The sequence below is a fragment of the Phaethon aethereus genome, assembly GCF_964289735.1.
Source record: "Phaethon aethereus genome assembly, chromosome: 2".
NCBI lineage: Eukaryota > Metazoa > Chordata > Aves > Phaethontiformes > Phaethontidae > Phaethon > Phaethon aethereus.
In genome coordinates, this window is record NC_138582.1 from 83,899,418 (window position 1) to 83,915,308 (window position 15,891).

The 15,891-nt window shown below is 40.0% G+C and overlaps 1 protein-coding gene across 1 annotated transcript in view; it reads right to left on the reverse strand.

Annotated features, from left to right (window-relative positions):
* Positions 1-430: 430 nt before the first annotated feature.
* The window catches only part of ANKH (ANKH inorganic pyrophosphate transport regulator), a 106,509-nt gene continuing 91,048 nt past the window's right edge, over positions 431-15,891 (reverse strand). The window contains exons 9-12 of the mRNA XM_082014598.1: positions 5,153-5,282; positions 4,021-4,144; positions 3,364-3,463; positions 431-1,105 (exon numbers count right to left, since the gene is read on the reverse strand). Coding sequence (XP_081870724.1) covers positions 989-1,105; positions 3,364-3,463; positions 4,021-4,144; positions 5,153-5,282 — 471 coding nt within the window. The 3' untranslated portion in view covers positions 431-988. The remainder of the gene's footprint in view (positions 1,106-3,363; positions 3,464-4,020; positions 4,145-5,152; positions 5,283-15,891) is intronic.

Below are 15,891 nucleotides of genomic sequence, written 5' to 3' on the forward strand. Positions count from 1 at the left end.
TATTTATTTTTTTTAATTCAAATACAGTCAAAGTCTATCAGTTACCATCACCCTCTTCACAAGAGGAAAGTGCATGTTTTTTTTTCTCCCTAAAAGAAAATTATATGTAAGGTGGAGCTTAATGATTCAAGCAAATTCCAAATTAGATGTTTACATTTTTCAAAAGTTTATTATCGTATCTTTCTGATGGAATGAAAACTAAATAGAGTTCTTGTCCCGTGTGTATTTTATTTATTGTATGCATATATATATAAATATATATATATGTATGTCTCTGTTTATGTACCTGTGTGTGTATATATACACATCCACACACTTTTAACAGGAGAGAGGAACCTGTTCTCCTCCACGTTGTATGTGGAGACTTACATGTTCCTCCCTGTTTTGTACCCTGTGCAGTATAAGCTCTAGTGATGAGGCCAAACAAAAAGATATTCACCATAGTATATTAGTTTATGTAGCAAAGTAATTTTCAAGCAAGTAAAATAAAGCTCTGTATTCCAAACTTCCTTTCCTTAACATTTCTCATAAAGAAAAGGAAGGAAAAGGAAAGAGGGGAGGGAGTAGGATTATGGCAGTAGCATTGAACCAGCGGCACGCGTGCGTGTGCGTGTGCGAGCGTGCAAGCGCATGCACGCACACACACACACATGCACAGAGAGCAGGGCTTTGGTTGAAAAATGCAGATTGTCCAGAGAAGGTGGATGCATAAGTAAGGAAGACTCTACAGTGATGCAATTGTATCTTTTACGTTTGCATGGAGTGAGAAAACAAATTCAATTGGAAAAAAAAAAAAAGCAAAGACCTCTTTTTAGGTCCCTCATCAGTGAGAGCATACCCAGTATGCTAGAGAATTTATCTGAAACCTTTTAAATCAAGGCCTCTTTATTACAAAAATAAAAATGAACAAACAAAAAAGTATGAGAGACGACAAGATGCTGAAGTGTCACTCCAATCGTCCCTGCAGAGAACAATTGCATCCCATTTATTATTCATTCTCTTCTCTCATTTCTACGATGTCTGTCATTTCCTCTGTGTGAGGCATGTCGGTCATTGCAGAGTCTTCACCTTCTGTAGCTGCTTCATTCTCATTCCGCTTCTTTTTCTAGATTGAAAGAAGCATTTGGAAACCTATCAGTAAGTCATGCATGAACACAGTCCTACAAACTTGGGGCACTGGGAGAAGCAAGGTGCGAATAATTTTTTTTTTTTAGTATGTTATCAAGAGCTAGAATATTTGTGTAATATTCATGGCTTGTCACTAATAAGTTGTCTTAACTTAGAAGGTTTCCATAACCCTCCTGGGGCTCAGCTTTCTTGTTCTAACATAAATGCAATAATAGAGGCATTTTTTATGCTAAGCAACACCCAAGACAGGCTTCGGCACTACTGGAGGGAAAAGAGCATCTGGAATCTTTTACATCACAGACTTTTTACTAAAAAAAAAAGAAAAGCAAACAAAATATGAGAGAAGATAAGCTGCTCTAGGGAGGGAGGCGGAGGTGGCAACCTCATTTCTCAAATGTCAAACGTCAAACTTCAGGAATTTTACAAGATGTGAGCTTTCTGGCTTTTCTTGATAGTGCTGATCCACTGTGAGCCCCCACCCCATCAAGGTCGTGTAATATTAGAGTATTTTTGGCTAGCAGGAGCAGGAGGGCACTCAAGAGTCCTATGATTCATCCAGGATGTCCTGGATTAGTAAAGCTAAGAGGCATTCAGCTTCACTACAAAACAAGTTGAAGCATCTGTTCCTTATTATCCATTTCTCAGCAGGCTGACTAGTTTTACAGAAAACACTTGTACAGCTGACAAAAAGTCCCCCCCCAGGTATTATTGATTCAGCTGAGTTGGGCATATCAGAGTTTCAAAATTTTAGAGGTGTCTACACAACACTTGATTTGCAGCTCTCAAACGCTGCCCGCTTATTACCACTGTAGGTGAAAACAAGTTGGTGTATACAGCTACTGGTTAGCTCTGCCGTTGTCACACTGGCTGTTGAGATGATGTGGTCAGCTACATATTAATTCTGCCTAATGAATAAATTGGGTTGGCACGGTTATTATTACTACTACCTGCACTCATCACTGCAAAAAATTAAGCACCATGTCCCTGGCCAGAAACACTCTATGAGCTACTCCAATAACAAGCAAGCAATGAGGAGGTTAGTCCAAACAGATATATGTTGTGAAACCACAGGCCAAGAACGGCCATTCCAGTGTCTACAGGCTTTACTCTATGGCGCTCAAGAAAAACATGACAGACTCATCATGACAGAGATCAAGGTCTTCTCTTTTCTTATGAACTTTGTACACTTTGATCTAATGCCATGGTCTGCACTGTTAATACATATCAAAACTGGTTTTAGTTTGTTCCAACATAAGGCTTTTGGATATTTCATTTTGGATATTTTTTTGATAAAAATAGAAGTCGTGAGTATCTTCGCTTTTGGCCATCTATGGCCTTTAGTAAGAAGTCTAATTAAAAAAAAGTAATTGCATAGATTATATTTTCTGCTCCCATCCACACCATCCACAGAGCCCTTCTGCGTCATGGAATGATGTACACACCATGCCATTTCTGCTTGAAGTTGCGCCTGGTGCCTAGACAGTGCCTTGAACACAGAACTGGAAGAGCACAACTCGCAGGTTACTGAAAGGTACCCAGTAACCTAGCCAATATTTATCCTGTGTTTGACCTCATTTAGTGGAATATTCTTTGAAATCCATGTACCACTACTACTCCGTACATGCAGGACTGTAGTGTGTGAAATATGTAGAAGTATGCATATGAGAAATCCTTGCCTGTTTAAGAGTTTGTAAGCTCTTATCCTCTACTGCTGCAGGAGTGTATCTTGTATTAAGCCACTTTAGATAGCAAAAAAAAAAGCAACCATACTTTAGTCCATTTTCAGCAGAGCTGGTTTTATAAAGAAATAGAAGTACACATATATATACACACACATCTACATCTACATCTATGTATAGTAAGCTTGGATGAGTAGTTCCTATGTCTACATAAAGCAGCTATGTTGTACTGTAGTAGGAGATCTACAGTGCAAAACAGGTGGTGGTAAGGACATGATATCCATCATACACATGCTTTAAGGAGCAAGAGGTTTACTTCAGACAAGCATGTCCCATGGCCTGAATGCCCACTAGCAGTTGGAAGGCACCTTTTGGTTTTATTTTAACCCAAAGAATTCCCAGGTTGCACACTGTTGAGACTGCATGGGGAAGCAAACCAAATTCAGTAAGTGGGGATGCTGAGGAGTTACATTTCAAAAGTGTACTCTTAACCTGAACTAAAATCCACTATATTCATCAACTGCTTTCACCAGATCCCGCAAAGCCTGATTCTTACCTGTTTCCGATAGACGTAACAGGCTGCTATTGCAACCATGGTGGATTCTCCTATAAAACCAGCTAGAAGGGATCCTACTCCAAGAGTGGCTCCATGAACTCTGTGGGCAGCATAAAAAGAAAGTAGTCACGATTGTGTGAGAATGCATGATTATCTGTTAGAAATATTTCCTTCAAAGATACAATACACTGGGAAAAAGAATAACTGGTATTTTAAAGGGCTTTTTTGGTTTTTTATGGCTTCACTATTTAAAAGAAACACATTCCGAATCAAATTATGGACTAAGAATTTAAAATCTTCTACAGAGTGCTGTAGAAAAAATTATTTCACTTATAAACAAGGTATTCTTCCATTAGCTTTCTTAACAGTGCATTTAATAGAATGGATAAAAATTCCCTGTAAGATACAGGTTTGCCTTTCTGACATTTGCCTATTTTTTTCAAAAGGGACACCACTATCATGCGTGTCTAGAGCAAAGTCACACTTGTAAATTTGTAAATGTTTCTTTTCCAGATATTGACACTATTTAGGCTTTATATTGTGGCTAGCATTTGTGGAAAATGTTCTGAGCCACCCAAATTCAGCTATTAAGTGACAGGAAACGGGAATGAAGAGGAAAGCAAACCCATCAGCTCTGTGGAGAGGAGAATGATTTACCCCAAGTAAGGCAGCACAATGAGACTGGTGATGAGGACGATAATCCGCAGCACTGAGCTGGGTGCCAACACAAATGTCTTCTTTAGAGTCATCAGCCAACCAGTCAAGTGCGCTCTGACCGTCACTGTTCATAAACAGGGGAAGGGGAGGGGATGGGATGAAAGGGAGGTGAGAGTAGTAAAAAAAAATCAGTCATCTCATAAGAAGCTTTTTCATGCAGAGAGCACTGTTCAGAAATAACCATGGTGAAACTTGTTTCTGGTAACTTTGCACACTGGGAATCCCTACTAGAAATGAAGTAGATCTTGTGTCCAAATTGCTTTATTATACTGATTTTTGAAAAACCAAAGTGCCAGTTACAGACAGCAAACCTTCCTGAAAGCTGTTTTCTTACAATTTATTAGATGGTCCATTCTGTTTTCTTCATTAAAAGAATATCCCTTCCCTATATAGAAATCACACCAAGGAAAATTTTCCCTCTAGCTCCTGTGTGGTACATGGTATAACAGCTAATCACAACAAATGACATGTACTTATTCTTGTAGTTGGAGTTTACCTTTATTACAAAACTGTCTGGTCATATAAGCAGAAAACACTACATGATGTAGCATTTGATTATGGAAGTTAGAAATTTTTTGATGGAAAACATTTTCATTTCTGCTCAGGTTTGCGTCTCTGTTGAATACGGGCATTAACTTTTATTCTATATAGTTCATGCTGTGATAATATCTGGAAGTGCCACCGAGTCTGGCAGCAGAAGGGGAGACTAATGGAGGTAATGTTATTGTGGAGCTGGTCTTAGATGCTGTTCCAAACAGTTAATGTCAGTCTTGGCATGCACGTGTTGCTACTGCCATTCACGTGTGTGTTCTTGGTCAGCTGCAGGAGACAGAATTCCGACTTTTGACAGTCAAAAATCTGCCTAATGACAAACTGCTTGTACTGCAACATTTGTATCTTGCCTACTGATGTAGATAGTCTTGGTCTACACTAACTTCAATAAAAACCATGTTACTCATGCCAAGCATGCATTTAGCCACTCTTGTAGGTACAGCCACGACAGACTGTATAACTGCACCTCAAAGCTGGTTTGGTTCTGAGGTTACAGAGTTTTTATTTTCTTGTGTTTTACCTGGAACTGGAAAGAAGGAGAAGATGCGCAAAGGAACAACACACAGCTCTGCAAAAGCGAAGTCTACTCCAATTATGTCAACTAAAATCTTCTCTGACACGTTTGGCGTCCAAAACATCACAAAACACAGCTAGGAAGAACAAAATTAAGAAATGTTTGTATTTCAGAAGGGAAGCACAAAAAAAGATAGGCCCTCCTGGTCTAAACATTTGTTTACCAATGACTATTTTTGGTATTAAATGAAGGAAGAAGATGGATACAAAGTAATAAAAATACATTTGCTTTTCTACAGCATTCAGGGACATGTAATATGTAATGATTAAGCTTTTAATCATCACTAGGGCAGGCATATTTTATGATTAACTTTAATCACTTTATTTAACTGTTCTCCCATGTTTCTGCTTCTTTGCACATAGACGGATGAAAGAAAATAACAAAACTTACATGTTAAGCAATAGTCCTGACTCAACAGTTTATGAAGCAGTCATAAAATAAAAACCACACATGTATGCAAACCTAACAGAATATTTGTTTGCTGGGCTTGGATTTTAACAATACAAATGTTACATTTCAGTCTGACCATAATCAAGAAGAAATTGGAGGGATGTTTTAAAAGGCTCTTCAGCGAGCCATCCCAACCAACAGTTCTTGTCTTTGACTTAAGTTGAGGATGCTGAATGCTCCAAAAGTCACGACCGATTTTGTTTTCTCAATAAAGAGTGGAAAACAGATTCTCACGCCTCTCAAATCGATCAATCAAAAATATTGGAAAAGAAACAATCACAAGCAAAATTCATAAACACAGTCAGAATTAATTTCCTTTGCTTTGAGACACATATGCAAAGCACTGTTTTACAAAAATTTAAAGACATTTGAAAATAGTTAAATAGTTAAAGGCTCTAGTGTACACATAGTATAGCTATACTCAGCTTGCATGCAAATACACAAGAGTACACCAGCAAGAGAAGCATGTTAACTTCAGAAGCAACTCCTGCTCTTCATGTTCCTCACATACAAAGACAGATGCATATAGAAGGCATTTTTATGGTGCTTGTAAATGGTTGTACTTGAATGGTCTGATTGTTACAAAAACAGTAAGGAACTTCATTTTTACAGTACTTGTTCTGGTTAAGACATCCATATTCCTACATATTATCAAATGTTGCGATGACTAAAGATATGAAGTACTCCAAGACTCAGAGATCAGACGTAAATGTAAGATTAGGGGTTCAAATGCGCTGCTGATACTAGTACTGTTGGTATATAATATGCCTGATACCAAGGCAAAGGTGTTCAGCATGGTTCTGCAGACATGGTGCCCTCAGGCCACAAATCCACCAAGTCTTGTTTTTTTGAAGTATGCTGTTTAGTCCATACAGAAAAGGAAAACTTCCATAAAAATCCCGCAACAAATGGTACAGCGGGAGCACATGCTTGTTTAATTTTTTGGTCGGTCCTGAGGCAGAGCTTCAGTCCGGGCTGAGGGGACTCTTGGCAGCTGGCAGCTCCAGCTTCGGTTCAAGGCACTGACCGAAGAACGGTGCTCACAGCCCTTACAGGACTTTTCCTGTAAGAAAGGGTACCAGACCTCCTTTCAAGTATAACTACTTTGTTATTTAACTTGGTTTTGTGATTTAAAAAGTGATTCTCTCCTGTTATTCTTACAGTAAAGCAGATGTTAAGGAAGCGAGCGGATTGAATGGGGCAAAACTTGGGACCTTAAATGCTCTGGAGCTCCTCTGTCAAGTTACAAACCAGTGTACCAGGTAAATTATGCACACTGGCTGTACAGTGTGCATAATTGTGTGTACAATCTGATGGCTCTGTTAGACTCTATAACCACTGTCTTGTAATTTAGCCTACAAGCTAGCATCATATTATCTAGCTCTTCTCTTACTATTCAGTTGTCACATCCCTACATGTTCAGATGGCTTTTAAAGCTAGTCTTTGAAGTCCTACTACCTCCAAGACAGCTGGGATTTCACTCTTGTTCTTTGGTTGTGTGCCAGAGATTGTCCTCCCTGTTTAGCCTCAGAAGTTTCCCAAGGTCTGTGACCGAATGGCCTGTGGGAGGTTCTGACAGCCTGTGCTGTGAACAAAAGAGTTCACTTCCCTGCAAAAGGGCTCATTTCAGTTTTCTCTTCCACTTCTTAGGGTAGGAACCACTATTTATTTTTCACAGTTGAGTGTTTTACTTGACTAATTTGATGCTGTCTTGCGGTGTATCTATCTCCACCTGTGCAGACAATAGTAAGTTGAGAAAGGTAAGAGCGGAAGACAAAGGAACTGAGCATGGAGTTTTTTCTGCTTTAGCCAGCACTTCTCTCTCTCTGCCAAACAACTTGTACAGGGTACAACTGAAGCAGAGGGGACAAACTAGAGCAGAGGAGGTTATATGGTTGAGAATCCAGTTATTAAAAAGTAACTAACTGTCCAGTGACAAGAGCAAATTCTTTCATTGTTGCAGACACCATTAGGCAGAGCAGACTGCAGTGATTTGTACTCTTACTGCAAATGACCTGTTAAAGCAACCATACAGGGAATATTTTGTCAAGTCTTTCTTCAAAGTCCAGTAAACAAAATATGATGTAAAGATTTCCACTCTTCAGTTATAACTTGCAAAGACCTTTTTGCTGCTTGTACTGCACAATGCCATCAGCATCCTACCGAGTAGTACTGCTGCTGCAAGATTCCATACATTTACGCTAACAGCAAAGCCTGCCCACTGCTAGCAAAAGGCAAATAGAGCAGTCTTTCCTTCTTCCAACAGCCATCCGAAAGAATATTCTAACATGGTTAGACAGGCAGGCAAATAAGCGACAAAAAACATTGCTCTCAATCCTGTTCTCTTTGAAGTTAAAGTTTGTTTCTGGCCTTATTAAGAACAAACTCAATCTCCATTCATCTCCTACAGGAGGAAGGTCAGTTTGCAAATCAGAGGTAATGACTTACACCCAGGTGGTATGCAGTCATTCCTCCTCAGCTGTTGCAGACTGCAGTCTTCCCCATTCGCTGCCATCCCCCATCAACAGAGTCAGTGCTGATAAATGGCTTCAAAGAGCACTGCTTGCACAGCAGCTGGTGGGTAAAGGTAGCAGTGATTGCTGAGCTCTGGAATAAGCAGGTTGAGGAGGTGAGGCATGGCAGCCAGAAGGATCTTCTATTTCTGTCTCAGCATGCTTCTATCTTTTGGTTGCAATATTGATAACAAACTAGTTTCATTTTGCAAAGAGATTCCTCTCTGCCATCTTATGAGCAGATGACATTCTCATTGCCTGCAGGGGAAAAAGCCTCAGGAAAAGAAATTAATGCTTTGCATCATGCAAGCCCTCTGCAATTTAACTTCTCAAGCACTTGTAACTTGGTAAGTCTCCATATTATTTCAAAGACAAATTCAAAATGTGGTGGAAAAAACTAGGCTCTACTTCAGGAAAACAGTAACACTAAAGGTGCAATGGAGGGAAGGTATTTCAGCTACTGATTTTATTACAGATGAGGTATATTGAAAATAGGATGAAGTCTTAGCTTTTTGTGATGCTGAGTGGTCTGTGTGATGTTTGTGGCTACCTTGGTAAAGGGTGAAGGCTGATCAGAAAGGAGACCGGAGAAGATGGTAACAGATGAAATGATGCAAGTAGCCCAGTGAAATGGAGAGCATGGCTCACAAATTAGAAGTGGGAGTAAGCAGTGGTAACTTCTTGGGGTTTGGACCAGGAAAAATTTTAGGAAATAGATTTACCTATAGTATGTCTCCTATATTTCTTTTAGTTAAACACTGTTTGTTTCCACCTCCCCGTTATGTCTTTCTGCATCTGTCTGCAAGGTTAAAAATAGAATAAATAGGCTTGGGTAGGGTTACAGTTATACCTTCATTTAATGTAACCAAGGGGTGAAGATGAAACAGTAAATGCTCCAGCATAGTCTGGCAACGTGCACGCCTAATGGCCCTGCAGCTTTGGGCTGCAATGGCTATATACAGTAATGAATACTGTATCCAGCAAGTCTGCTGAGGCTGAAGCATTTTAATGCTTTGGGAGTAAGGATTTTGCTTGTGGAACTCTAGCAACAAAATTGACTTGATCTTCTGTTATCTTATGGTATGAGCACAGCATAATATTAAAAGATAGTTTTGTTAAAGCCTTTGATCATTTAAACAGAACTTAACTGAGCGGTGATGAGCGTTTTAAAAACACAGGAAAAAATGAAGATATAAACAGGGGAGTGGAACGCTACAGAGAATATGCAGGGCTGAGTAAAGACAGTAGTATTTATTATGGTGGTGGTATCTCTGTATAAACAACAGTAGCCTAAGTATTTCTGAAAGTGTTTTAATCATTTGAGCTGATCTGAAGGGTTGCGCTGTTGGGTAACATGCCTCTAACTGATCTAGAGGAGTAAAATTTGAAAGACTTTGTTAAATATGTCAGTAACTTACGGCAGCGTAAGAAATCAGTACGGCTGTACTAGATCAGATCAAAGTACCCTGTTGAAGGTCACTGGGGGCTGTGTAAGGAAAGGGCACAAAGAGTAGGGCAAGTGCAGAGTAAGAGAAGCCCTTCCCCAGCTGCATGGTCTGAGCTGCTGGCTTCAGTCAGGCTGAGTTAGGGCTTCAGGGGTTCAGTAACTGGTGCGCCTTCATCCCACGCAGCATTATGTTGTGCATGCAAAATATCTAATAGTAGTGATTTTTTTTTTTCCCCTCCGATCCAGTTATGCATTAAAAAAAAAGTCAAAAAAACCCTCTCACTTGTGGCTTAGATGCTCTCCATAAGCAGGCGTGCCTACTTTCACGTGGGACTTTGCTATTCTCAGCTAGCCAATTTAGTGTCTAGGCATATTAAAAAGTTACACATTAAAAACTTCTGCTGTCAACAAGCCTGAGAAAATGTACCAAATCTTTGTTTCAGCAGGGCAAGTATCAAACTGGTAGTGCTCCGTCCAACTTCTCTTTAATCTCTTTTCTGAAGCACACTTCATGCATTTGACTTTCACAAATGACTGTGAGAAACTGTTCATGAGATTTTTGTTTCAGATGCTGCATGTGTCAGTTTGAATGCTAATAGTTCCTGAAAACTAATAGTCTTTTCATAGGCTCTGCATCTCCTGGAAGCTATTTCCATTTATTCTGGTTGCTGACAGGGATTACTAAGCCTCAGAGACCCAGTACATCATGGATTCTAATACATTATGCTAACAAAGGCTACTGTCATGTGTATAGTAACCTGCAGGGTGCTAGACTGATTTGCTTCTAGACACTTGTAGAAAGCTGCCTGTCTTTTGGGATATTCATTGATAAATATAAGGCACAAAAGAGTATTCTAGTGAGCTACAAACAACAGCACAGCGTTTCTAGACGTCAGTGCAGTGTCCAGTTAGACAAAACGCTGCCTGATGACAAAGACACAATATGGCTCTATGTTCCTCAGGAAGAAACTATGGAATCCAAAATGGACATTTAAAAAAATGTGTTAAATGTATACCAGCCTGGAATGAGATAGGGATACCAGATTTTACCATGGAGAAGGGTGCTGTTAACCTGTAAAAGGTTCTTCTTTGATGAAATGCAGTTTGTATCTTTCTTCTGCCAACTCTCAGCAGATGTTTCCTATCATTTGTTGAACTTGCTATATTTGCAGAATTATGGCTGTCCATGAGAGGTGTTTTATCCTCAAAATACTGTTCTATGTATGTATTGAGGGTTGCACCTTAACTCACTGAACCCATGCGGGGTTCATGATCTCTCTGTACATTTATGCTACATGGTGCCCAGTGAGGGCAGAGGAAATCTACTTTACACCTTATTACACATCTCAGCATTGTATTGCGCCTTAGATCTTTGGGATAGTATCAGTTAAGTTTCTCATTTCTATTAATATGGAAGACAATGTCATATGATTTTGCCTTTCGAAGTGTGCAATAAACAAATGAAAAAGTAGCCTGAGTCTGACATGGTTTGATCTCCTGATGTACCAAACATCTTCATGGCCTTGCCCTTTTTCACATAAGCAGAACTTCCATAATTCTATCTCCTTTCAGAACTTGTACCACACTTACAAGATGAGCTGATCGCACAGATATGGTTGTAAGTCAAAAGAGTATCTTGTTCTAACTTGCATCAGTGCAAAGAACTGAATTTGAGACTTTGTTCAATATCTTATTTTGCGAGATGTCAGAAAAAAAAAGTTGTGTTCAATTTGTTAGTGCTGTTCTTATGGCTATTCCAAATCCATACCTTCATTGACCTTGAAAACTTAGTTCTCTAAGTGATTCTGTAGTACTGGGGCTTGTCACTCAAAAACTTATTCTAGCAACTTAGTGTTCAAAGAAACTGCACTTCTCTATTTTTATGAAGAGTAAAAGTAGCAAGGGTTTTGAATTGTTAACTACTCATACTTAAAACTACAGAAATAGCTATTAGCTACACCACTTCTCAGACCACAGCTGGAGTCTATTAGAGTTGAATACAGTTGTGCAACAGAATACAAATTCCTATTACCTCCTGAAGCACTCATTCCACCATGCAGTCTCTCAACTAGTTGCACAACATGGAAAATGTTCAACAGGGTTCTTACAAAGGAAGGAGATCCAATCAGCCATCAATTTACACAAATAAAGCATTTTGTGTTTTATTGTGGACCAATAAATCAAAAAGTCTCTTTTATCATAAAGACGTTATTCCCTGTTAATAGGAAAACACATGTGAGTTTAAGAAGAAAATAATCAAGTGAAAAACTGGTTGCCTTTAGTGCTGTTTTTGGCTGGCATAGAATTAGTTTTCTTCAAAGTAGCTAGTGTGGGGCTATGTTTTGGATTTGGGCTGAAAACAGTGTTGATAGTTCAGGGTGTTTTTGTTATTGCTGAGCAGTGCTTACGCAGAGCCAAGGCCTTTTCTTGCACCACCCCACCAGTAAGTACAAGAATTTGTGAGGAGACACAGCCAGGACAGGTGACCCCAACTGACCAAAGGGATATTCCATACTATGTGATGTCATGCTCAGCATATGAAGCTGGGGGAAGGTTGGCCGTGGGGCCGGTGCTCAGGGACTGGCTGGGCATCAGTTGGTTGGTGGTGAGCAATTGTTTTCATTTGCATCACTTGTGTTTTACTTTCCTCTCCCTGTTATTTTCCTTTTCATTATTATTATTATTGATATTATTACTATCACTATTATTATCTTATTTAAGTTATTAAACTGTTCTTATCTCAACCCACAAGTTTTCTCACTTTTACCCTTCCAATTATGTGGGAAGGGGGGGTGGGGAATGAGCGAGATGCTGGCGCTTAGTTGCCATGACATCTTTAAAGACTTGGTGGTGGGAGGGGTTGTTAGGGTGTTTTTTTTTTTTTAAGTACACTGCTATAAACAATCATAAAGTTCTTCAGAAGCTGTGGAGGAATTGCTGGGCATGGTACAACAGTAGAGGCCAGCATCACTTGCTTGCTGTGGAAGCTTGCTGCGTACCACAGCCTGGCCCGCACCAGAATGGACCTGCAGAATCCTATGCTACCTTTGCTGTAAATCATGCCAGACAGCGGTCTTTGCACAGACACCCCAGTTTTGGCAGTTTTGAGGAGTTTTTGACATACAGCTTTTAAGACAAAAAAAAAATTTTTGATCAGCCCAAATGGAGGCGTTGAAGGTTCCCACAGTCTGTTGCTCTGTTGGGATATTGTGATGATGCGCTCACGTGTCCTGTAATTCTGAAGCGAGTAGAAAGTGGGTCCTTTTCTTGTGTGGGAAATGTAAGGTTTTAAAGACTAGACTGGCCAAAGTCCCAGGGAACCTGCCCTGACCTCACAGCTGACCCTGCTCTGAGCCAAAGGCTGGACCTCATGAACTCCTGAGGCCCTTCCAAACTGAACAATCCTGTGATCCTATGAAGCAAAAAGCCCTGGATCTGTCTGCTGTGAAAATGTTAGACGACAGTCATATTTGAAAGCGGTTTATCATAATGCTGATGACTTGAATCACAAGGACATTCTCTTACAGCAATTATCCCTCAGGCGCAGGCAAGTCAGTATAGATTTCGCTGAACTTTGTGTGGTGCGAAGGGTGGTGTAAGGCTGAAAACAGCTGTCATAAAATTTGTCAAGCAGCAGGGGGAGCAAAAGAAACCAGAGCCTGCCTGTGGGGAACTCCCTAACTTCACATCTTCTCCTGAAATAATTGGTTTCTACAGATCTAAGTCTCCCCACACCTCCCCGAGCTTTCCTTATAGTTCAGAGTGATGGAGCACAACATTCTTCAGAAGTAAAGCTAGGTCCAGCAGCTGCACAATACACTGACTCTCTGATAGCACTAACATGATGCCACATCTGCTTGCTCACCAACTGCTGCTGAAAATACTTAGGTGGTATTTTTCAGGCTGCGTTGGGCCAGTAAATTGTTTAAGGTAGTCATTGTATCTCCCCCTTGAAAGACGCTGCTTTATTTTTTACAGAAAGCAGGATATTTTACTGAGTACAGCCTCACTTTAAATAAAGCTTGAATAAACCAAAGCTGGCGGACTCCTAGGCTCTCTGTGAAAACTTAGCCATTTTCTTCTGGCTTGAGTTTTCTGCAGGCTTTGCACTTCCTATCATGGTTATGGACTTCGAGCAGAAACAGGCGGCAGTGACAATTCTTGACCCTTCCTCTTCTGTTTGCTCCAGCCACTCATGCAGAATCCACCCTTTGTGTGAAACCTGCACAATCATGAAGGAGACATCAGTCTCCACCTCACTGGAGCAAACAGAAATCCTCTGTTCTGGGACAAAGGCTCAGTGCGGTACCACGGATGGGACAAGGATTTTATGAAGTCAGCCTCTGGTGGTCCAGCATCTTCCTGAGCAGGCAGGAGTACTTCCACTCATGTCTGAAATAATTTTTACTGAAGCGGGAACTAAACCTGACCTTGAAAAGGTAAAAAGCTTCTCAAGCGATTGTCTGCAAATATGTCATTTTCCAATCGTTATTTTTGTGCCAGCAGCCTCAAGATGAAAAAACAATCTGGGAGTTCAGAGATGGGCAAAATCAAAGCAGTGAAAACAAACTCATCCGCTGGATGGGTGGTATTATTCTAAAAACTGTCCTTGGCGTCCACATAATGTATGACAGTGAAGTATAAGGAATGTGGATTTAGTCTGAAAAGTTAATGCTGGTTTTTTTTAGATGTGACTATCCTAGATAGGGCTTGTTAAATCTCCTTAATATGAGGCTGTAATAAAGCCATTGATGAAATAAGATTGGTGAGTGTGGGAGAAAGCTGTCCCTCTTTTTTTATTTCCTTCCTTTGTATAGTCACGACAGATAATGACACTGAACTCAGGCTCCCAGGGAATTCCAGATACTGGCATGGTCAGCAGCTGGGGTTGTGTCCTCTGAGAGGGACTGGTTTCTTGCCGCGATGTTTCTTCCTGTGGATTTCCCTGCCTCTCAGTCCTATTATCCCATGACTCTAACAAAGCCCAGTTGCAATCTTTGATAATAAAGCAATGCAGAGATGTAAAATAAAGACAGCCAATAAAAGACAGAAAAAAAATGAATGAACCTTGAACACAAATCCAGTGGCGCCTGCAATGGCTTAAACTTGTGGCTGCTTTTTGACCTGTGACACTGAATGCCACAGGTACATATCGTGGCAGCAAAACATGGTTCCTATGCACATTTCCCTTCATTCATCTTTAAACGTGGGAGGAAAAACTACATGGAAAGCTAAATAATGCTATACAGTACTTTGGTTCTGAAGAAAATATAGTTTATGCTGTTTCTTAAAGCCAATTGCTAGCTGTGCCTAAACTCTTTTTTGTTATAAAAAGGTATTCCTGAAAGCAAGCAACAAATACCAGGAAAGGAGGGATATACTCAGCTACTCTGAGTCTGAAGCTCTTCAGCACTACACAGGGGGAACTAATTATTCTTGCAAGCAGAAAAGGAGGTATTCAGGGAAAGTGTCCTGTTGAGGAGAGCTGTAAGCATGACCTTGGACAGGGGAGGAAGAACTACTGCTTTAATCTGGATGAACTGGACAATGCGCTATAAAGTGCGATTGCTTTAAACTTGGTGGAAGAGGAATAAGGATAGGCAGTATTAATCTACAATTTGAAATTGTGTGATGCATTGAAAAATTTCAATTATTATTCAAACTCTAAAGTTCTGTAGTCAGTCTTAGCTTCCTTAAAAATCAAACAAAAAACCACATAAAAATCATATAACCTTCATCAGATTTAGAAAGCAACAAAGGCTTGCCCTAGCTAATGTAGTAACACAAGCCACTAAGACAGACAGCTCTTAAATAATCTTCCATTTATAAATTCTAATACAGTGGCTTGTAACTGATGTGCTGGAACTGCAACACTGCAAAACTGTAGCTCATGTCCCTGGCCATGTTTGTTAAAACACTAGCACCTCAAAAGCATTATTGCCATCAGAAATCATGTTACCTTTTAGATCCCGAGTTCAAATTTTTTACTTCTATAGAGTAATTTAGCCTGTGCAATGTTATAGTTTGAGCACATGAGCACTGATAAACTCACAGATTTCATTTTTTACATGAAAGAAATCATCATGACGAATCCCATTTTCATGGTGTGGCTGTTTCCTCTAGTAAGGTAGAACTGTTACAGCAGCCAAATCCTTAAGATAGAAGAGATTAATGAGGTTTATAACTGGGTGTCATATTGCATTCCTCTTCTGCAGGAAAGCCGTAGAGTATCTGAAAGGCCAAGGAAGTTGAAGTATGCCTTCTCCCTTTCAGAC